At 48.4% G+C, this 24,971-nt stretch overlaps 1 protein-coding gene across 1 annotated transcript; it reads right to left on the bottom strand.

The window, feature by feature from the left end:
* Positions 1-13,477: 13,477 nt before the first annotated feature.
* Positions 13,478-24,182, bottom strand: LOC137432112 (uncharacterized). The gene is made up of 4 exons (XM_068123836.2): positions 23,924-24,182; positions 23,519-23,623; positions 22,959-23,029; positions 13,478-14,646 (listed from the first exon to the last, which is right to left on the bottom strand). Exons 1-4 carry the CDS (start codon positions 24,105-24,107, stop codon positions 14,473-14,475), a joined length of 534 nt encoding a protein of 177 aa, XP_067979937.2. The 5' UTR covers positions 24,108-24,182; the 3' UTR covers positions 13,478-14,472.
* Between the last annotated feature and the right edge of the window lie 789 nt (positions 24,183-24,971).

Below are 24,971 nucleotides of genomic sequence, written 5' to 3'. Positions count from 1 at the left end.
GGAAGGCAATTGGAAGGGAGGTTTTGGGGAAATTGGAAGGGCCTACGCTTATTTTGTTTGATACAATGCAAAGTCAATCTAGTGGGAAAACACATATTTAGCCTACATGGAATAAGGAAATACACTATTTAAAAGATATATCGTGACCTGCGTGTATATTTCATGCAATTAACTAGGACGCTGACTGCGACCATTATTTACATTACAGGGTGGTACTGTACGTTTGTAACGTTCACACTGTAACGTTTCCATTGTAACGTTTTCACATTCATTACACTTCCTCCAAAATTGTTACACTTCTCAAAAACCGTTACACTTCTCAAATTCGTTACACACTTCTCAAATTTGTTACACACTTCTCAAAATCGTTACACTGCACCCCCCTTTCTTCAGGTCCGTCCTCGGGCCTATTAAACTTTAACTTAGTGTGACATGTAGGTGTAATTCCCTCTACAATTAACCTGACCCTGAGTGTGACAATTTTAAAACACAAATAAGTATGTCCCCCTATTGCATTGCATCCTGTCTAACAGACTCAAGCCCACAGCTAACCGAATTACGGAATTATTCTCAAACTATACATTTACGGTGGTGAGCATTATTTACAATGACGTGATTTCTTATTTACAACGCAACCCAGGACCTGTGTTTTGTTTTGTTTTTGTTTTTCTTTTTAGGGAACAAGAGAAAGAAATTCCTGTTGGGAGGGAGGAGACAGCACGCATTGCATCGATGCACCAATACCAATACCACCAAAGCACCCAAAAGCACCCAAACACCACAAAGCACCCAAACACCACAAAGCACCCAAAAGCACCATCCAGTGCGCAGTCACCATGGCTCATAATACACACAACAAAACAACTGGTGGTGGTCTTCTCTTTCTCTGCTGGGCCGATGTTCTTCCCGACGTCTTCTGGCTTCATGCGGCCTATTTGGACATAATAAAAAGCACAACTTGTGTCCATTTTTATTTAGGGCCTCAGGGGCCAACTAAGGGTGGTCCACCTGTTTGGCATAGGTGCCACCTTACTGAGGTCCGCAAGCAAGATTCCCTGGCCACTATGGCCGGTTTCCAACAGAGGTGCCCTGCCCCAGAACCTGGGGTCCATCAAGTGGTACTTGGCCGCAGAACAGCGGTCCATAAAGTGGTACATCAACGCAATGCATGCTGGTTCTGGGAATCTCGGGCGCACAATGGCCACCTCACGCACGCTCCCATCGGCACCCAATGGCGCACAGGTCATGTGGGAGACAAAAGAAAGACAATTGAGCGAGGGGTAAGGTCACAAGGGTACACATCAATAAGGCAATGCAAGGTGAAATGCGTACGGAGGCCGAAGTGAGAAAGCTCGTCCCTACCGTACGTCACCCCCCTGTCACCTACCCTACCCTTGTTCTCACCCCATATGTACAAAAATCTACACATTTACAAATTCGTCACTACTGTCACGTCTTCCCCATATTTCCCCTATACCAAATTCGTCTCCACAATTCCTTTACTTCAAAATTTGCCATCACCAATTCATCATCAATCCTCATAAGGAGGGAGAGATGGAATTACGCACAATGTCACACCCACGTCATGATGCGTCTCACAATCCAAACATTTGCATCATAAAAAATAATCAAAACATGGCATGGTGTGGAGTACCTGTCACCTCAGGTGAGTGGATGCAGATGGTGCGAGGAGATCCTTCATCCTAACTATCCTCTAAATGACTTTAACACACTTTACACTACCCGGGGTCTTTCCCTGTCAATCCATTGGCTAACTTACACTATGGGTTCTAATAACCAATTCCCATTGACTAACTGTGGTGCTTCTCAATTTGGGGTCTCACTCCCCCGATTCATCTCCTGGTGCTCTAGCACAATTTCTGGGCTGCGACGTGTACCTCTCCCAACAGGTCTACCCACCTGCACACCTCCACCACTGTAGTTGCCACCCTAGCTTACCTAGCTCCTCACCCTAACCTAACTACCTGGGGACAGCCCCTCTCTCCTGGCTCTGTCACCCCATGGTGCCCTCTGGCACTGGGCTACCCGGGTCCGTCCTCCGGATCCTCGGGCCCCATCCACAACAACTACTACCAGCTCCCAGAGCCCACCTGCGGCCTCACCTGGCCGACATCCTTACAGTGGTGGAGTGCCCAAACCAACTACACACACTAACAGGCTACACGCCCAGCCATTTCCACAACACCAATGCACCCATCCACATACCATTCTGTCACCCGCACCACAGATGCCAATATCCAACCACAATTTACCTGTACCCTCTACCTAACACTTACACTACCCGCCCCGGGTATCCGTGATGGGGGTCCACTCTTCCCCCATTCACACCTTCGCACCATCCACTCCACTCCACAATTTCCACCATTCTCACTCCACGACCATCCATTCCACTACTCCATACCATTTATTCCATACAACCACATACACCTGTTCTTCATTCACCTGTCGTTGCACACCTGTGCAATCATACCTGGTGCCACCTGCACCCTCCTTTCTTCCTGGACCATTTGGTCAACACAACACGCAATCACCACTACTCCCTCATACACTGCTCCACACACCTGTTCAGTTGCACACCTGTGCAATCACACCTGTTCCATTCTCACCTGTTCAATCCTCACACACACGGCATCATCTCAGCTAACTACTCCCCTCTGAAACTTGCGCTTCCCAGTCGTCCCTTTAAACTATTGCGCTCCCACGTCATTATAATCCACACTAATCTACCTGCGTCCCCACTACAGGTATCAGTCACTAACTAACCTTAACGTCACCTAATGTCATCTTCGCTAGGGCCCTATCAATATAACCTAACCCACCCGGGCTAGTTTTCACTGCCATACACCCCATAAGCTATTGCTCCTTTGCCCCCACTTGTGAGGGATGGTGGATTTGCCATCCCACCACATCGGGGGTCTCTCACTATCAATTTTGCTCGTCCAAATTCCAACCAATTCAAAAATTTTCCATTTACTGCCAATTCTATTCACTTTTCTAATTTCGTTTCAAATCACTACCATCATCATCCGTCTACTTATTACATCCTCTCGGTGCGCCAATTCACATCTACAGCCTGGCTTCGTACAGCCGAGCAATGAACGCGAATTATTTTGTGCTGGCGGCTGGATGCGTCCCGTATTCGGGGCAGGGGCGGGGGCTTACCCGGCCCGAGATCCCACGCACCACCTCGGCGTGGAGCCATCCAATGTCCCGATCTCGACCTGCCGGCACCTCTCAACAAAACGTGGTCGCCATAACGACCCTTCCTATCCAGCCGCCCGCTCCGCCTAGTGGAGCCCGGCCGCGGCCGTTCCACGCGAGGCCCAGCGTGGATCGCGCACGGCGGTCCTTTCGAACCCGCCGTGGCTCAATCCCCGCTGGTTCTCGCGGCACGCGAAGCCCGGCACGCACCGAGGGCCCGATTCGGCTATAAGTCGCCCTAACCGCTAAACCGGTTACCGTCGACGCTTCACCTGGACGCTTACATGCATACGCTACACCTTTCTTGCTCATACATGCAGCTGTTCCCATTCTCCTCGTACCATTCCTTACACACCTCGGTACACTCATTCCGCTCGCCGACTTGGTCACACACCTGACCACCGAACACTTTGGCACACATTCGTTGGTTGCACACCTCACCAACACACCTCTTCGCGCCCCCTCCTTGGTCACTTCCTCTGTGACAATCACAGGTGTGCCCTCATTCGCACACCCAACCACGTGCCTCACTACCAACTCAAATGTGCCTTCCCACACACGCTCTACCATTCCAGGTGTGCATCCTTCCATTCCAGGTGTACATCCTCGCTCACCTGTCACAACCAACTCACGCTCCTTGTCACTCTCACTACTCTCACCACCACTCTTGACAGCGCACTCACCCTTACTTTCGACGGCACACTCTTTCCTCATGCACCCGTCCGTTACACACCTTTCTCGCGCACACCCTCCCGTTACATCCTCTGTAACACTCACCACAGGCGTACACTTCCTCGTTACATCCTCTGTAACACTCACCACAGGTGTACACTCTCTCGTTACTTCCTCCGTAACACTCACCACAGGTGTACACTCTCTCGTTACTTCCTCCGTAACACTCACCACACCGCGCTTCCATGTACCCCCTCGCACACGCGCTTCGACCAACTCACTCTTGACGGCACACTCACTCCTCGGCGTGCACTTTTTCCTCACACACCCCATGGTCGGACATTCTCGCACACCTCTTTTTTCGCACACCTGACCTGTCACACTTCACCAACGGCCTTTCACGAACACCCGGATCCAAACCAATCCCCAAGCCGACTGAAGCTTTCCCCACATCATATACATTGCCACTCACCTCCGTACTTCGTCTTCGCACCTCCTTTGCCACCTGCAAACTCTTTATTTGGTTAGTGAGCATCACATCATGATTTGAACACAGACCTTGTACATATTCCATTACCTCCTCCTGGATTTCTCTCTTAGTTTCTGTCCGTCTCTTCTTAATTTCACTCACCTCTTCTTCCACTTCCTCTAGTTTTTGTTTAACCTCTTTTATTTCTCGGTGCGTCCCCTCTATTTCTTCCTCTAACGCCACCTTAACCGTTTTGATGTGCGTCCTCACCTCTCGGTCCTTCGTCTCCATCACTTCTGTCACCTCCTCCAACTTCTTCGTCAACCCCTCATGTACCATCTGACATTCCTTTTGTGTTGCTATTAATTCGTTTTTAATGTCCTTTTGTGTCGCTTTTAAACCCCCGATGATTGCAGTGTTCTTTTCCACTTGGTCCGCTAGTTCCCTTTGTCCGACTGTCAGCTGTTCTACTCCCTTCGTCAGATCTTCTATTCCCCCTTGTAACTTAGCCGTATTATTTCTCACCTCTTTCTCCATACGCTTCTCACCTCGCTTTACCTCCTCGCGCAGCCCCGAAACCTCCTCACTCACCCCTCGTCGTATTTCCTCCATCTCTTTTGTAGATGCCACCCTCATCTGTCCCAATTCATCCCTCTGAGCATCCAGTTTGGTTTCTACCCCGATTTTCACCTCCTCTATCTGCTCTCCCATTTGTTTGATTTCCCTGGCAGATTGTTCCCCTATTTCCCGCAATTTGTCCTCCATCCTATTTTCTAACCCCATTAACCCATTTTTCACCCCCTCTAACTGATTCTCCTGGGCAGCCATTCTGTTTTCCACCCCCGTTAACCCATTCTTTACCTCTTTTATCCCGTTGTCTAACCCCTCAAAATTATTGTCTAACTTCCCAAATTTCTTGTCTAACTCCTCAAAATTATTGTCGAACTTCCCAAATTTCTTGTCTAACTCCTCACCGGTACCCCTCGCTTCGTCCCTCATTTGGTTTCCCAAGTCATTCCTCAGGTCTTCACTTGTCTGGACCATGAGCGCCTTTATTTGTTCCATACTGTCGTTTTTTTCTGCATTTCCGCCATGAATTGGGCCATGAAGGCTTGTATTTGGGCCGCGCTAATTGGTTCCGCGACCGTGGCCCCCTCAACCACGTGCGTGAGGACGCCACTTTGCGCGTCTGATACTTCCGCAACCACATTGCTATTTTTCTCCTCCTTCCTTTCCTCCATATACATTTCCCCGAGGTCCTGGGTCGATTCCACCCTGTCTATTTCTCCCACCGACATCCGATCGCCTTGATTGTCCATGGCGCGATCTCAAAATTCGGGTTTTGCTTTATAAAACAAAAGAAATTTCGGCAGCTTGTAATTTTGAGCGCGTTAAGCGTGCTTCGGGTCCGATTTCGGGTCCGATCTCCCTCCTCGACACCAAATGTTACTGCTATAACACAATTGGTGTTCCAAAATTTGGGCCTAACAAATTTAGGCCCAGGTCCGAATCCAACTCCTGACAACCAAATGTTACCGACCCGGCTTTTATAAAACAAAACAAATTTCGGCCGCTCCAAATTTTGACCAATTTTTTTTTTTTTTCCTCTATTCGTTGTTTTTTTAAAAATTTGGTCGGGCCTCGAATCCCACTCCCAGACACCAAATGTTACAGACGCGGCTTTTAGATGTTATATTGACCGAGCGGTGGTGTATTTAACCGCGTCCGAACAGTTCCTCCCCGATTAAAACCCGATTCCACCCGACGTTGACCAGATCGCCCCACAGATATTCAATCGGGAAATCTCTAAAGCGACCGAAAGAGAATGAAAAAGAAGAAGAAGAAGAATACGGAGGAAGAACAGGTTTTATTATACACACACAAGCAATGGATGGAAGAAGCAGTAACACAGCGAATCCTTAACTTACACTATTCATTTTTACTTAGCCCCAAGACAAACGAGCAGGACAGGACGTTCACACTTACACAGGGGATAATTGCAGGCAGGTAGGCTTGAGATGGAGGCAAGGTCGGGAGCGCGCAGTTCGCAATCCCTCGCGGTTTTGGCGGGAAACCCTCCGTCGTGTATCCACCGCGGTAGACGTCACGTGCTGGTTCGGCACACCTGCTCCTCTTCTTGGGGCGGGGCCGTCTCCCTCCTTTCAGCGCGTCTCTCCAAAGCTGGTCTCCTTGCCGAGCACCTCTCCTCTTTTGCTCGGAGCGTTTCGCATCTCACCGCTCCTTTTTGGTTCAGCCTCTTTGCTCCTCTCCCAGGGTCATCTCCAGCTCATCTCATAAAGCAGTCCCCTGCAGTCGCTTTTATCACCTCGAGCGAAATCAAGCCGCCGACTCCGAGGGCACGCCTACCGGGTCACTCACCGCGGTGTTGATTGGCTGTTAGGGCTGGTTCACTCCTTTCCTCTTATGACGAGGTGGAGACACGCCTTTCTTCCCCAACCTTACCTCGTGGCCAATGGTGGTTTGAAGAAAACCGGCCAAAATGCGGAAGGCAATTGGAAGGGAGGTTTTGGGGAAATTGGAAGGGCCTACGCTTATTTTGTTTGATACAATGCAAAGTCAATCTAGTGGGAAAACACATACTTAGCCTACATGGAATAAGGAAATACACTATTTAAAAGATATATCGTGACCTGCGTGTATATTTCATGCAATTAACTAGGACGCTGACTGCGACCATTATTTACATTACAGGGTGGTACCGTACGTTTTTAACGTTCACACTGTAACGTTTCCATTGTAACGTTTTCACATTCATTACACTTCCTCCAAAATTGTTACACTTCTCAAAAACCGTTACACTTCTCAAATTCGTTACACACTTCTCAAATTCGTTACACACTTCTCAAAATCGTTACAATATATATATATATATATATATATATATATATATATATATATATATATATATATATATATATATATATATATATATATATATATATATGTGAGCAAGTGAGCAAGTTATATATATAAGTGAGCAAGTTACTGTCGCGGTTAAGATGTTATATTGACCGAGCGGTGGTGTATTACCGCGACCTAACAGTTCCCCCGATTCTTCCCCAACTCACCCGATTCACCCCAAACTTTGGCCGTATCGCACCGCAGCTGCCCAATCTGGAAAACTCTAAAACGACCGAATGCAAAGAGGAAAAGGAATAAGATGAGAAGACGGACAGAAGAGTAATTGGATTTATTATTTACACATATAAGTAGGAAGCAAGCAGTCACGTTTATTTACAGGGACATGAGACGCAGGTGACACAGTGCAATCTTTAGCTTATACAGACTTATTGTTACTACCCAGGACAGCACGAACAAAACAAACTCACGTACGCAAATGGATGGAAATTGCAGGCAGGAATGACAGGAGGTGGGTGGCTGGAGGAAGGCCCGGAGCTGGCTGGAGTTTGATCCCGCACGGGACGTCGGGCTGGACCTCGACGGCCGCCGATGCCACCGATCCTGTCGTGTGCGCGGGGTAGCGGGTCGGAGCTGCTTGGTGGAGCCAAGCCAACGCTGCTGGTGGGGGGTCTGGCGTGACGGGTTCTCTCGCGTGACGGGTTCTCTCGCGTGACGGGTTCTCTCCTCTCTCTTTTGTTTGTCCAACCACTCTTTCTCCAACGCAACGACTCAACGCAACCACTGACCACCCCTGACGACCAACTCAGCTCTTGTCATGGACCTCTCCACGCGCTCTTGCTCTGATGACCCAGCTCCTTTCCCTGTACTCGTCTCTCCTCTGTAAAAGCTCATATCTCGTGGGGGCGTCTCTCATGGGTTATATATAGCCCCACCCTTGAACCTTTGCGAACCTCCCCGATCGCTCTTCCTCCGCCCTCTCAAACCAAACCCCTCGTGCTCGGTTGGTTGTTCGGGGCTGGCTCACTCCTCCCCTCTATGACGAGGTGGAGACACGCCTTTCTTCCCCAACCCTGCCTCGTGGTCAATGGCGGATGAAGGGAAAACCGCCCAACATGCAGTTGGCAATGCGAATTGCAATTGACGAAAAGGGGGGAATGGAAGTATTGGGAGTGGGAATGAAGGGAATCTATCTCTTTCACTGGTGCAATGGAGTATTTCAATTAATGGGAGACACAGCCTTACCCTAAAAACACATAATAAGATATAACTATTGAACAGGGGTATTCTATGATTGGCTGTGGTGTGGATGCTTTATGGACTAATTATGGGATGCCCTTTGACCTTTACACAGCTCCGGAGGCAGGAGGCGCAGAATAAACAATAATAATAATTCACACAATCAAAAAAATATACAGTCCTCATATCCGCAACAATATATATATATATATATATATATATATATATATATATATATATATATATATATATATATATATATATATATACATATATATACATACATATATATATATATATATACATACATATATATATATACATACATATATATACATACATATATATACATACATATATATATATATATATACATACATATATATATATACATACATATATATACATACATATATATATATATATATATATACATACATATATATATATACATACATATATATATACATACATATATATATATACATACATATATATATATACATACATATATATATATATACATACATATATATATATATACATATATATATATATTGTTGCGAATATGGAATTTGGCCTCCATATCCGCTTGTAAATATTCCCCTATTTCCCCAATACTCCCCAACTATCCCCAATCCCCCATTCCCTAGTCCCATTGTCTGTAAACAACACTCTGTAGAACCGACCTTCCCCTTTTTCCCCCATTAAATGTCGTGCCCAGGTCCACCGCATCTCACGTAGACAACTTTCGGACATCTTGCTAGTTATTCTTAGTCTATGTCAGTTAAGGACTCGTTTCCATTAATTCTGACTCTTCGTTGCACCAGAATGTGATTATATGGCACCAGTAGTGAGTTTAGGACCTTCCCATACCTCCTCCCATCTTCTTCCCCAAACAACAACAACTACAACAACAGAGGGGCGCGGCGCGGCGCAGGGGGAGTGTGCGTCCTCACACCGGCTCGGTTAGCCGCCATGACCATGCGCTCCACGGGGTTACCACGAAGGGGCTGGCTGTCAGCTCCTCGTCAAGGGCGGAGCCTGGTAAACCCCCCGCACCCAATAAGAAGGGCGGACCGATTCCATCTGGGGCGGAGCTAACGAGCCGAGGGCGTGTCACTCCCCGCCGGATATACGCGGCGACTTACCGGATGTGACGTCAGATGCGCCTGAACTACGGAGAGCAGAGGAAGCCACCGCCACCCCCAGCGCGACGATACCTCCCCGCATCTTTGGACCGGACCGAACCGGGTCGATTCTGCCCTGAGCCCAGGTGCACCTGGAGCCATCGATTCTGCCTTTCCTTGCCATCAATCCCCGTGTGAGTCAGCCTTTTGTCCCGTTTATCTGTCGTCTGTTGGGGTTAATATAAGAGTGTGTCTAAGTGCCTATCTTACTATGCTGTACCTCTCGTCTCTGTAGTCTAACCTTCCGCCATAATATAACCTCCTCCGGGGGTCTTGAGAACCGTATCCCTGGTGTCGTGTCCTTTGAATCCCAGCCGTTGTGTCCTTTTCCTTCATTGACCTAGCGTAGCGCGACTCGGCAACGTTCGAGTATAATCGGGTAACTTGTGCAGGCGCGGTCATACCAAACCGCTCGGTGAACCAACATCCACCACCGCGTCTGTAACAATATATATACATATATATATATATATACATATATATATATATATACATATATATATATATATACATATATATATATATATATATATATATATATATATATATATATACATATATATATATATATACATATATATATATATATATATATATATATATATATATATATATATATATATATCTATAATTCCAGTAATCTCTGTGTGTGTGTTTGTCTGTGTGTATGTCTGTGTGTCTGTGACCGCTGTTTCTCGACAACCACGGGTCCGATATACTTTAACCTTGCCAGGTATATTGCTGGGGACCTGAGGATGTGCCTTTTCAAGGTTTCATATTAATCGGAGAAGTAGTTACCGAGCTATGTCCAAAAAACGATTCAACCAATCAGAGAGCAGCGAGCTATCACGTGTGCCCAACGTGCCGAACAGACTCTGCCTCGGACGGCACATTTGAGAGCGTATTCATTTATTTCACGTTGGCAAACTATGTTGCCGCTATGTTGGCGTTAAACTATGTTTTAAAACTAATTAAAACTAATTTGCGATTCTTTCGCTTTCCTGCGCGTTTGTGCACGCTATGGCGATTTCTTTACCAAACTCCGCAAGCCGTTCGCTTTGGACCAAACCATTTCATGTAAATAGAGGGGGGGGATTGTCACCGTACTCGCAAGCCGTTCGCTTTGGACCAAACCATTTCATGTAAATAGAGGGGGGGGGGGGGGGGGGGATTGTCACCATACTCGCAAGCCGTTCGCTTTGGACCAAACCATTTCATGTAAATAGAGGGGGGGGGGGGGGGGATTGTCACCGTACTCGCAAGCCGTTCGCTTTGGCTTTGCGAATGGACCAAACCATTTCATGTAAATAGAGGGGGGGGGATATAATTTTAGATATATATATATATATAGTAGGGGCATGCCCTAGTATATATAAATAAACACTACCGGTCAAAAGTTTTAGAACACCTCAAGTTTTCCAGTTTTTATTGAAATTTACGCAGTTTAATGTCTCGATGTACTCTGAAATCAAGCATAGAAAAAATAAACAATTGGAGATAAAAAAATAAATCATAGAATCATTTTGTTTAACAAAATGTAATTACATTTTTTGACTCAGCAAAGTAGCCACCTTTTGCAGATATAACCGCCGAACACACTCGTGGCATTCTTTCTACAATTGGAAATCAAATATTGTTCGGAAAATTCTTCCCAACACTGTTGCAGAAGTTCCCACAAATGTGTTGCACGTGTAGGTTGCTTTGCTTTCACCCTTCTGTCCAGTTCATCCCAAACCAGCTCGATGGGGTTTAAGTCTGGAGACTGTGCTGGCCATTCCATGATTTGAAGCCTGCGTCTTGTTCTTTTCCTCGAAGGTAGTTGTGACAGAGCCTGGAGGTGTGTTTAGGGTCATTATCTTGCTGTAGGATGAACCCCTGACCAACTCGGCGTATACCAGAGGGTATTGCATGGCGCTGCAAAATGCTGTGGTAGCCCTTTTGGTTCAGGGTACCAGTCACTCTGTGCAAGTCGCCGACTCTGGATCCAGCAAAAGAGCCCCAGACCATCACGCTTCCGCCTCCATGTTTGACAGTTGGTGTCACACACTGAGGAACCATCATTTTGCCTACTCGACGGCGTACAAAAACCCTGCGTGATGAACCAAAGATTTCAAATTTTGATTCATCGGTCCATAAGACCTTCTTCCAGTCTTCAGTAGTCCACTGGCGGTGCTTCATGGCCCAGGCAAGCCTCTTTTTCTTATTTTGCCATCTTAGCAATGGCTTTCTTATTGCCACTCGACCTTGTCAAACCTGCAGTTCGAAGTCTTCTCTTCACAGTTGAAACTGAGACTTGCTTACTTCGACCAGTGTTAAGCTGTGCTTGAAGCTGTTGTCCTGTGAGCTGCCTATTACGCAAGCTGTTGACTCTCAGAAACTTGTCTTCTGATTCTGTTGTGGCTTTGGGTCTGCCAGACCTCTTCCTGTCAGAGTTTCCTCCAGTTTCCAATATACTACTTCCTGCAGTGCAATATTGTCCAAATAATGCTTCAGAGGGTGTAATAACAGTCTGTTCCAATACTGCTTTTATACAGACTGTGGGTTTGTAATCAAGTAATCACCAGAGTTTGGGACACCTGTAGGAATTGTTTGCATCAACTTTCAAGGCTTAATTTACTTACATTGCTGCAGAACAGCTGTAAGTTGTTCACCCATTACTTGTTCCCTGAAGAAGGCCTTTTTTTTTTACAATATAACTGTGCAATTTACATTATTTTCCCATTTTTGCTAACCTAAACTTTTTTTTTTTAAACCTCGAGCAATTTTACTGCTTACATTTGTACCATTTCAGGTTATTCACTGGACATTAAACTGCGTAAATTTCAATAAAAATTGGAAAAATTGAGGTGTTCTAAAACTTTTGACCGGTCGTGTACATGGGCTTCTCCACCACAGGCATGGCCCATTTATACTGTGATTATATTGTATATAGTTTACATTCCGCTATCCTTAACAAACACCGCAAATACTAAACGATTCAATGACAAAACTATTACCAGTGAATATATGAATGATGAATGATCGTTTTGAGGCCATTTCCCCCCGCTAAAGCGGGGGTTGGCTTTGTGGGCCCCATGACAATCATGGTTCCCTGTTTGAGGCAATGTTTTTATGGCCGGATGCCCTTCCTGACGCCAACCCTTGGTCGCCTCTTACGATGCGCAGGGATACGGTGTACCTATTCTAAACCGGGGTACACACCGGGATCATTCATCCCAGCAAGCTGGTACTAATAGTGCTGGCAGCACTATTACCAGTGTAAGTATTATATTCAAAGTCCAATAATGACAATAATTACATCATCAACTATTCCACTTAATCAAGGGAAAATACATCACAAAAAATAGAGAAATTCTCATTTTCAATATAACATGTTGCCTAAAAGTAGTAAACCCTTAAAGCAGTAAAGTAAGTAAATTTTTATACGGTGGCAAAAAAGAGCCCAAAGTGTTGATGCAGCATCTCCAACTCCATCACATCAAATCCGATACAACATCTTCCTTTTGAAGGTTAATTCCAACAAACCTTTCACACAACAAAGGAAAATAAAGGTAGTTTGTCAAAACTTTTATTAACACTTGAATGCCACAAATTGTAGGACGTCATTGTTTGAAAAAAAGATGAATAATGCTACAAATTGTAAGACGTCATTGTTTGCAAAAAAGATGAATAATGTTACAAATTGTAAGACGTCATTGTTTGCAAAAAAGATGAATAATGTTACAAATTGTAAGACGTCATTGTTTGCAAAAAAGATGAATAATCTATCTATAATTCCAGTAATCTCTGTTTGTACGTTTGTCTGTGACCGCTGTTTCTCGACAACCACGGGTCCGATATACTTTTAACTTGCCAGGTATATTGCTGGGGACCCGAGGATGTGCCTTTTCAAGGTTTCATATTAATCGGACAATTACTTACCGAGCTATGTCCAAAAAACGATTCAACCAATCAGAGAGCAGCGAACTATCGCGTGTGCCGAACGTGGCGGACACACTCTGCCTCGGATGGCACATTTGAGAGCGTATTCATTTATTTCACGTTTGCAAACTATGTTGGCGCTATGTTGGCGTTAAACGATGTTTTAAAACTAATAAAAACGAATTTGCGATTCATTCGCTTTCCTGCGCGTTTGTGCACGCGATGGCGATTTCTTTACCAAACTCCGGAAGCCGTTCGCTTTGGACCAAACCATTTCATGTAAATAGAGGGGGGGGATATAATTTTAGATATAGATATAGTACGGGCAATGCCCTAGTGTTACAAATTGTAAGACGTCATTGTTTGCAAAAAAGATGAATAATGCCACAAATTGTAAGACGTCATTGTTTGCAAAAAAGATGAATAATGTTACAAATTGTAAGACGTCATTGTTTGCAAAAAAGATGAATAATGTTACAAATTGTAAGACGTCATTGTTTGCAAAAAAGATGAATAATGTTACAAATTGTAAGACGTCATTGTTTGCAAAAAAGATGAATAATGCTACAAATTGTAAGACGTCATTGTTTGCAAAAAAAGATGAATGAATGTGTTGCATAAACACAATCTACAACGATTCAACGAAGCCTGCAATTATCCATATTCAGATGTTCATTTGATTATATAAGGTTGGACCAGGAAATGAACATTTCAGCAACAGGAAGGAGCCAACTTTATTGGAAAGTTGCGATTTGCTGAAAAAATATGACCAAGCACCAGCAATGCATTCATGGAATAAATGAAAGTTATATTGAGAATTCCTCCTGTGATGGAAAATCACGACCATAGAATTGCTCCAAAGAAATAACGATCTTAAAGTCAGTGTTGAGAGGAGAGAAGGCTGTTGTGGTTTTGCTGTCGGCTGTGATGGATTGGACGGAGAGTGTTGTAGACATTGCCTTGTCGTAGTTTTAAGGAACAGTAGTCCCCGTCAGATTCCATATTACAAGGCAACAGCTGTTCATTTCTGCACTTTAATGAACGGGACACGCACTGCATTCCAAGAAGAGATTGCACCATTTATACAAACTCATTGCACACAGGAACTGCCAAGATCTTAGTTTTCATAAAGAAACAACCCCAAAGTAGGAGTTGCCTAAACATAGTGTTGATGTGGAACGGTCTCTCTAAAAGGTTGAGTGTTAAAAACAGTTACAATCGTGTTCAAGTCAAACAAAATTAAATGATTGAACAACCGCATTTGCAGTTCAACAATTGTGGATTTCGATTTGTTTGTTTTTAAATACACAAGGTCTAAGGCTCGTAATGGAGCTGGCACACGCATGCGCATATCTTGGGGGAAGTGCATCACTGCCTTCAATTCCCGGCATACGCTGGGTACCAGTGACGTCATAACAATGGCGCCACTTTTCTCACCGCACTCAGCGGGGCATATCCTTAGAAGAATTTTCTCTTCCCCATGGATGCCAACCAATGGGGATTGTCCATGCTCTTTCCTTTTAAATGCTGAACATCAAGCAAGGAAGCAGCACATACCATTTTTTAAGTACTTGGTAGGACTCGGCCGGGGTTTGAACCGCAGACCTCACAGACTCGGAGCGGATGCTCTAACCATCACACCACCAATTGATTTAAAACTCTCCATTTTGAATAAATCATTGCAAAATCTTCAAATTTTATATACAGTGACGTGAAAAAGTACACCCCATGTAAAGTTTTGACTTTTTCAACATATTTCAACATACAGCTATTTGATCTTCATTTCAACAATATTGATAGATAAAGGTGATATAATATAACAAATATCATGAAACATTTACATTTTGTAGTCCATTGTATAATTTAAACAAGCATTACGCCTAGGTCCCCTGTCGGTGAAGTGATGTGAGTTGACAAAGTGGAAGATGCAGAAAACATGCTATGATATGATATTTCGCTCACAAGGTTCAGAAATACATGGAGGCGGCCATCTTGGATTTTGATGTGGCGACCCAATTTTCAATAGCGTTCTTCCTTATGCCTAGATATATCCAAACACCAGATTAGAAGTTTGTACTTTGCTTATGTTCCAAGATATTTCACTCACAAGGTTCAGACATATATATGGTGGCGGCCATCTTGGAGTTTGACGTGGCGACCCAATTTACAATAGCGGTCTTCCTTATGCCGAGATACACCCACACACCAAATTAGAAGTTGGTACTTTGCTTAATTTTCAAGATATTCATCTCACAAGGTTCAGACATACATGGCGGCGGCCATCTTGGAATTTGACGTGGCGACCCAATTTTAAACAGCCTTCTTGCTTGTGCCTAGATACACCCACACACCAGATTAGAAGTTGGTACTTCGCTTATTTTTCAAGATATTCATCTCACAAGGTTCAGACATACATGGCGGCGACCATCTTGTATTTTGACGTGGCGACCCAATTTTAAACAGCGTTCTTCCTTGTGCCTAGATACAGCCACACACCAGATTAGAAGTTGGTACTTCGCTTATTTTTCGAGATATTTCGCTCACAAGGTTCAGACATATATATGGTGGCGGCCATCTTGGATTTTGACGTGGCGACCCAATTTTCAATAGCATTCTTCCTTATGCCGAGATACACGCACACACCAAATTAGAAGTTGGTACTTCGCTTATTTTTCAAGATATTCATCTCACAAGGTTCAGACATACATGGCATCAGACATACATAGCGGCGGCCATCTTGGATTTTGACGTGGGTTGCACCCACACACCAAATTCGAATGCGGTCCTTCGCTTATGCACGCACGCAAACACGCACGCCCGCACGCACACACGCACGGACGGACACACGGACGGAGGGGAAAACCATAGTCCCCCTTTCGCTCCACTGTGCGACGGGGGACAATAAACATAAATGCAAATTTCGCATATGGAAAAAGTAAGTACACCCTTGGCTCTAATAGGTGGTATTGCCCCCTTTGGCAGAAGCAACCTTAAGTAGGCATTTCTTATAACTGTCTACCAGTCTCTGACCGACTGGGAGAAATTTTTGCCCACTCCTCCATGTAGAATTCTTTCAGCTGTGCGATGTCTGGGGGGTTTCTTGCATGCACAGCTCGTTTCAAATCCCCCCACAACATCTCGATGGGATTTAGATCCGGGCTTTGACTTGGCCATTCCAGAACCCTCCATTTCTTTCTTTTCAGCCATTTCTTGGTGGATTTACTGGTATGTTTAGGGTCATTGTCATGTTGCAAGGTCCACCTTCGGTTGAGCTTCAACTTTCCGACAGATGGCCTCACATTATCCTCAAGCACCCTCTGGTACAATGAAGAATTCATAGTGGATTCTATGATAGTGAGCTGCCCAGGCCCTGATGCAGCAAAGCTGCCCCAAACCATAATATTTCCACCACCATGCTTTACAGTTGGTATCAGGTTCTTTTGGTCAAATGCTGTCTTTGATTTTCGCCAAACATGTCTTCTGGTACTGTGGCCAAATAGCTCTACCTTTGACTCATCTGTCCAGAGCACATTGTTCCAGAAGTGCTGGTCTTTGCCTCGGTGTTCATTGGCAAACTTTATTCTTGCCCTGATGTTCTTTCTGGACAGCAAAGGTTTCCTCCTGGCACACCTCCAATGTAGATCAAATTTGTGCAGCCTCTTTCTAATAGTAGACTCGTGCACTTTGACATCAACAGTGGCAAGAGCTACCTGTCAGTCCCCTGATGACATTCTGGGGTTCTTAGAGACTTCTTTAAGCATCTTGCGGTCTCCTCTTGGGCTGAACTTGCTGGGGTGGCCTGGCCTGAACAAGTTGGCAGTTGTTTGGAATCTTCTCCGCTTGTAGATGATCTTCCGGACAGTCGAATGAATGAATGAATGAATGATTGTTTTAAGGCCATTTTCCCCGCTGGAGCGGGGGATAGCCTTGCGGGCACCATGACAGTCATGGTTCCCTGTTTGAGGCAATGTTTTTATGGCCGGATGCCCTTCCTGACACCAACCGTTGGTCGCCTCTTACGATGCGCAGGGATACGGTGTACCTATTCTAAATCGGGGTACACGCTGTGATCATTCATCCCAGCAAGATGGTACTCAATTAGCCGACCTCGGAAGGATGACAGGCTGAGTTAACCCCCCTCGCGTAAATTCAGCGATCGATCAGGATTCGAACCCAGGATCCGAGGATCCCAAGCCGGCACCCTAACCGCTAAGCCAACACCAGGCTATGATTGATTTCAAATTGTTTGGAGATCTTTTTAAATCCCTTCCCAGACTCGTAGGCATCTATAACCTTCTTTCTGAAAGCCGCAGAGAGCTCTTTTGATCTAGGGATTGTGATGCCGCACACTTCAACAACAAAGAGCAAACCAAACTAAATGTCTGAGGTTTAAATAAGACAAGTTCCTCCAAGATCCTCTCTAACGATGTTTTAATAATTTGCACCTGAGGTGGTGCACCTGATTCTAATTTTAGGTATTTGAAGTAGTGATAAATGTAGGGGTGTAGCGACCCATGGGTCCCCCAAAGCTCGAGACCAGCAACATAATCTCCTTGCCCCAGCCAGTGACGTAACCGGCGGACAAACCGCGGCGCCGAGGTTATAATTGCTTGCACCTGTCGGTCACATGACCACCAAAGCATGCCTCGCCTGAGAGGCGTGGCTTTGGTTCTGACGTATGCTTTTTGGCTTGGATTATATGTATGCGAATCCGATAAACGGGCTTGGAGAGTTCCCGAGTTGATTATACATTAAACATCTTCTCGGACGAGTTTGTGTCTTGTCCGTCACTTCGTCCGTCTCAAGCAGGAGCACTGCTCCTTCACTGGTGACCCCGAGTTTACGACACGCGATGGACACGGCAGTCTCCCTCAAATTGCCCACTTTCTGGGAAGCACATGCCGCCGTCTGGTTCGCTCAGGCGGACTCCCAGTTCGCCCTGCGTGGCATTACGGAGGACACCACTAAATACCATTACGTGGTCGCCGCGCTCGGCTCCGTGACCGCCGTCCGCTGCCTGAGCCTCCTCCAGAGCCCGCCCGCTGATGGCAAGTACGATGCCATCAAGGCACTTCTTCTGGGCGCTTTCGCCCTCTCCCCGGCTGAACTCGCACGACGCCTGCTCGGCCTTCCTGAGCTCGGCGATACGCGCCCGTCCGAACGTATGGACTACATGCTCGCGTTGCTCGGCGAGCACCCCTCGGATTTCCTTTTCCGAGAGCTTTTTCTCCGCCAGCTCCCGGCCCAGTTACGGGTCGCCCTGGCAAGCATGACCATCACGAACCCCCGCGACCTCGCCAGGGAGGCCGGCAAGATCTATTCGGCAAGCCAGCTCATCGGAGCGGCGAGCCAGCTCGTCGGGGTGGCTGCCGGGAGCCCGCCCGCCGCCCAGTCGGCGCCCGCAGCGCAGTTTCCCGCCCACCCGCCCGACACCCGCGATGCAGCTTCCTTCCCGGAGGCCGCCGGGCCTGCGCGACTGGCAGCGGCGACGCCGCGTCGCCCGGTCCCGACGCGTCGACCGGAGCCCCCGCCAGACCTGGCCTGGTGTTATTTCCACGCCAGGTTTGGGCGGCGGGCCCGATCATGTCGACCCCCGTGCACGTTCGGCAAGTTGGGAAACGGTCGGGCCGGCGCTCACTACCAGCCATGAGCGCCGGCCGTTCCGGAAGCCTGCTATTCATCGCGGACCAAGCGTCGGGGCGGCGTTTTCTCTGCGACACCGGCGCTCAGCTGAGCGTCATTCCCGCTTCGGCTGAGGACAGGCGGGCCGCCATTTGTGGCCCCTCCTTAATCGCTGCCAACGGCTCCGCCATCCGCACCTTCGGCCCACGCACCGTCGCCCTCCGCTTCGGCAGCCAGCTCTTTCGCTGGGAGTTCGTGACGGCGGACGTCCCCATGGCTTTGCTCGGTGCCGATTTCCTTTGCGCCCATGGACTGCTGGTCGACGTTAAACGCCGGCGTCTCGTCAACGCCGAAACTTTCAGCTTGCTGGCGTGCGCCTTGAGCCGTTCCGCGCCCACCGAGCTTTCCTGCGTCCTCCCGTTGGCAGACGACTTCGCGCGTTTCCTCGCGGAGTTCCTGGCCCTCACGCGACCGACGTTTTCGGCCGTCGCGGTGCGTGACGGCATCGAGCATCATATTCCCACTACGGGCCCGCCAGTGTACGCCCGAGCTCGCCGTCTCGACCCAGCCAAACTCGCCATCGCCAAGGCTGAGTTCGCCGCGCTGGAGCATCTCGGCATCGTGCGGCGCTCCGACAGCGCCTGGGCCTCGCCGCTGCACATCGTCCCGAAGCCGGGGGGCGGATGGCGGCCATGCGGCGACTACCGCCGCCTCAACGACGCCACTACCCCCGACAGGTACCCCGTCCCGCACATCCAGGATTTTTCCGCCCGGTTGGCGGGGCGGACCATTTTTTCAAAAGTGGACCTGATTCGGGGGTACCGCCAGGTGCCCGTCCGCCCGGCCGACATCCCGAAGACGGCCGTTATTACACCTTTCGACCTCTTCGAATTCCTCCGGATGCCCTCCGGCCTCAAAAACGCGGCACAGGCGTTCCAGCGCCTGATGGACGGCGTGCTGCGCGACTTGCCGTTCCTCTTTACCTACCTGGACGACATCCTCATCGCCAGCACGTCCAGAGCCGAGCACCTCCTCCACCTCCGGAAGCTGTTCGGCCGCCTCAGCGAGCACGGCTTGATTGTCAACCCGGCCAAATGTCACTTTTGTGAGGTGACGATCGACCTTTTGGGCCACCGCATCACCCGGAACGGCGCCGTGCCGCTACCGGCCAAAGTCGAGGCCATCGCCGCTTTCCCGCGCCCCCGCTCCGTCAAGGCACTGCAGGAGTTCCTCGGGATGGTGAACTTTTATCACTGCTTTGTGCCCCGAGCTGCGCAACTCATGCGGCCCTTGTACACCGCCCTCCGCGGCCAGCCGGCGAAGCGCGACGTCGTCTGGTCCACGGACATGGACGCTGCTTTCACCGGCGCGAAACGGGCCCTCGCCAACGCCACACTGCTGGCCCACCCGGTACCCCATGCTCCCATCGCCCCCACCACGGATGCCTCCGACTACGCCGTGGGCGCGGTTCATGAACAATGGGTAAACGGGGCCTGGCAGCCGCTCGCGTTATTCAGCCGGCAACTCCTGCCCAACAAGTTGAAGTACAGCACTTTCGACCACGAGCTCCTCGGGCTGTACCTGGCCGTCCGCCATTTTCGCCACCTCCTGGAGGGCCGCCCGTTCACGGCCTTTGTCGTCCACAAGCCATTGATTTTCGCCATGGCCAAGGTCTCGGAGCCGTGGTCGGCCCGCCAGCAGCGCCACCTCTCCGCCGTGTCGGAATACACCACGGACATCCGGCACGTCGCCGGAAAGAACGCCGTGGCCGACTGCCTTTCTCGAGCCGGCGCCAACGCCGTCCACCTCGGCGTCGATTTCGCCCTGATGGCGACGGACCAGGCCACCGACGGCATGGTGCAGGCGCTCCGGGTGGCGGACACGGGCCTCCGCTTGGCTGACGTCCCCTTCGCGGACACGGTCCTGCTTTGTGACGTCTCCCAAGGCCGACCTCGCCCCGTTGTGCCGGTCACCTGGTGGCGTCGCATTTTTGCTTCGCTCCACGGCCTCTCTCACCCGGGCCGGAAGGCGTCCCAGAGGCTGGTGTCGGCACGTTTCGTCTGGCACGGGTTGCGACGGGACGTCCGCGACGGGGCCAACGCCTGCACACCCTGCCAGCGGGCCAAGGTCCACCGTCACACCCAGGCTCCGCTGGCTCCTTTCACCATGCCCGAGCGACGTTTCGACCACGTCCACGTGGACCTGGTGGGTCCCCTTCCCCCATCGCAGGGGTTCACCCACCTGCTTACCATGGTGGACAGGACCACCAGGTGGCCGGAGGCCGTGCCCCTCGCCTCCACCACCACCGCCGACGTGGCCCAGGCGTTCATCGCCACCTGGGTCGCGCGTTTCGGCGCACCGGCGGACATCTCGTCGGACCGCGGCCCACAGTTCACGTCCGAACTGTGGGGCGCGGTTGCCCGCACGTTGGGCGTTACCCTGCACCGCACCACGGCCTACCACCCCCAGGCCAACGGGTTGTGCGAGCGGTTCCACCGCTCCATGAAGACCGCACTCATGGCCGGACTCCAGGACGACGGCTGGGCCGACCGGCTCCCGTGGGTCCTTTTGGGCCTCCGCACGGCTCCAAAGGAGGACCTCCAGGCGTCCACCGCCGAGCTGGTGTACGGCCAGGCCCTCCGCGTCCCGGGCGAGTTCGTGCCCGACGCCACCAGCCGCTGGTCCGCCGCGCGCCAGCGCACGGACTTCCAGGAGGCCGCCCAACGTTTCGCCCCGGTGCCCACGTCCCGCCACGGCGACCCCCAATCCTACGTCCCCCCAGCACTCCGCACGGCGGAGTACGTCTTTGTGCGCCACGACGCGCACCGGGGGCCGCTCCGGCCACCATACGACGGACCCTTCCGGGTCCTACGACGGGACAACAAGTCCTTCGTCGTCAGCATCGGCGGCCGGGCGGACCGGATTTCGGTGGACCGCCTCAAGCCGGCCCACATGGACGTCGGCCAGCCGCTACGGCTGGCTCTCCCACCGCGGCGTGGCCGCCCCCCGTCCACTGCACCCCCCGTCCGGCCACCCGCCACCACACCGGACCCCCCCCCCCCCCCCCCCCCGTGACCAGCCAGGGGTCGTTTCGGTCGGGTCATCCGGACCCCCCTCAGGTTGACCTTCCTGGACCAAGTCGATTCTGGGGGGGTGTGTGTAGCGACCCATGGGTCCCCCAAAGCTCGAGACCAGCAACATAATCTCCTTGCCCCAGCCGGTGACGTAACCGGCGGACAAACCGCGGCGCCGAGGTTATAATTGCTTGCACCTGTCGGTCACATGACCACCAAAGCGTGCATCGCCTGAGAGGCGTGGCTTTGGTTCTGACGTATGCTTTTTGGCTTGGATTATATGTATGCGAACCCGATAAACGGGCTTGGAGAGTTCCCGAGTTGATTAATACATTAAACATCTTCTCGGACGAGTTTGTGTCTTGTCCGTCACTTCGTCCGTCTCAAGCAGGAGCACTGCTCCTTCAGGGGTGTACTTACTTTTTCCACATGTGAAATTTGCATTTATGTTTATTTAAATTATCCAATGGACTACAAAATGTAAATGTTTCATGATATTTGTTATATTATATCACCTTTATCTATCAATATTGTTGAAATGAAGATCAAATAGCTGTATGTTGAAATATGTTGAAAAAGTCAAAACTTTACATGGGGTGTACCTACTTTTTCACGTGACTGTAGACTACTAATAGTAACAAGACCTTAGTAACAATAGTGATTCCTCACATGTGCAGATTGTGTGTTCATGTAGATGTTTTCATTATTTCTCTGGGGGTTGGTATCATTGGCTTTCGATGCTGGAAAGAAATATTTTAAACATTGAATCAATAATTACCCAACAGGTCCTTTCATGAAGAACAATGTCACTGTACACATCTGACCCCATATGATATTTGAAGATCTGTGGCAACATCTGCAGTTATATGCCAGGGCTGGCCCTTACAAGGCAAGGGAGTGAATCGTACACTCCAGCCGACCCGTGAAGGGATTTTGTAAATCGACCTAAATTCCTAATGGAGCATCTAAAGTGCACAGTGTGCACTTTCCCCGTACTGGCACTTCTAGTCAGATCCAATTTTACCAGGAATTTAATGAAGACCAGAGAGATGAGCAAACTACCGAAGAGCATACATTTTGCATACCGAATGTAAATACACTACTTCACACATTAATACCAAGTGATTCACATGGAATTGTATTTAACAAAGGGTCATACTTACACAGCAATTCCATTTCACAAGTGGGGTAAACGATTGTACTCAAGTTCCAGATCACAATTCACCTACCTTTGCATTTTCTCCACACAAACCACACCACCATGGCCACCAGAAACAAAAATCCACTGAATGCAGCTGTGATGCACAGTCCCAAACTGAAGTCACCAGACGTTCCTGTGTACCACAGGCAGGTGTGGTTTTCTCCATTTAAATCAGTCAAAGGTTGCAAAACCACTACATCACCAAGAAAACCAAGTTGGCAAGATAAGAAAAGCATTGTGGGTAATGGTGATGCAGGACGAACAATGATCACATCGGTAACTGTACAGACCACCTTATCTCAGGTGGCGTTATGAAGGTAGGTTTTAACAATTCCTCCGAATTACCACCATTTACAAGGTCAACTACCCTATGCATACGTCCGATTAAAATGAGTGAAACACGTCACCGCTTGTTGCTTACACAATTACTCACCTTTTACTTTGATCTCTTTCTCAGCATGTGCAATCATCTTGCTGTTCTCATCGAGAAGGTAACAGGAGCACTTTAACATCTGCTGGCGAGCAGCCGAGAGGGTGATGTTCAGGCTCACTGTGCTGTTGTTCCACGACTGTGAGTGAGAGAGATTGCTCAACTTGCTCCTTCCGTCACACGACATGGTCAGGATCGATCCAGGAGGAGAAAAAACACTGCAAGTGATGGAGACACTTTCACCGGGTACAGGGAGTGCAGGTTCAGTGCAGATGGATGGTCGATCTGTTTGTGGTGAAAAAAAATTAATTAATTGATTAAAACAGTGCAATTCGAGATAGCTCCTCATTAACTGCTCCAGCTATGGAGGCTAACGTTCCTCTAGGAAGCATATTGGGCCCAATTCTCTTCGTTTTCAACTGATCTCTTTTATTTGGATATTATCTTTACTTTGCAAATGACACAGTTGCTCATTCCAGTGACAGAGTGTCACCAAGTGCATACTTTAAAATGATATAAACAAGGAGAAAAAGACATAAAATGTCATAGCCCCCGTGGTTTTTGTAATTTTGCAGTACGGAGTTAACGGCCGCCAGTCGGCCATCTTTGATCGGATTACAAAACAAAATCTTCTGCATATGTATACTCTCATGTATTGTCTTTGTGCCAAGTTTGAACAAAATAGGTCCAGCATGTTTGAGAAATGTTTGAGGACACGATAAAGTAATAAAATGGCCACCAGTCGGCCATCTTGGATCTGATCTCCAAAGAAAATAACGTGTACATGTAAGCAATCATTCATTATCACTGCGCCAAGTTCGAACAAGATCGGTAAATTAATGTCCAAAAAATAATTGAGGACGGGTTCAATACTGGGTTTTTTTTACAACTAAAATGGCTGCCAGTCGACCATGTTTGATCACATCGTGAAACAAAATGGTGTGCATATGTACACTATCATGTATGGTCTTTGTGCCAAGTATGAACAAAATCAGTCCATACATCTCCGAGATATGGTTGCGGATGGACGGACGGACGAGATCCAATCCAT

The sequence above is a fragment of the Myxine glutinosa genome, chromosome 8, assembly GCF_964187855.1.
Source record: "Myxine glutinosa chromosome 8, kmMyxGlut1.1, whole genome shotgun sequence".
Classification (NCBI taxonomy): domain Eukaryota; kingdom Metazoa; phylum Chordata; class Myxini; order Myxiniformes; family Myxinidae; genus Myxine; species Myxine glutinosa.
The sequence above is the reverse complement of the archived record's forward strand: the minus strand, read 5'-3'. Positions and strand labels throughout refer to the sequence as shown.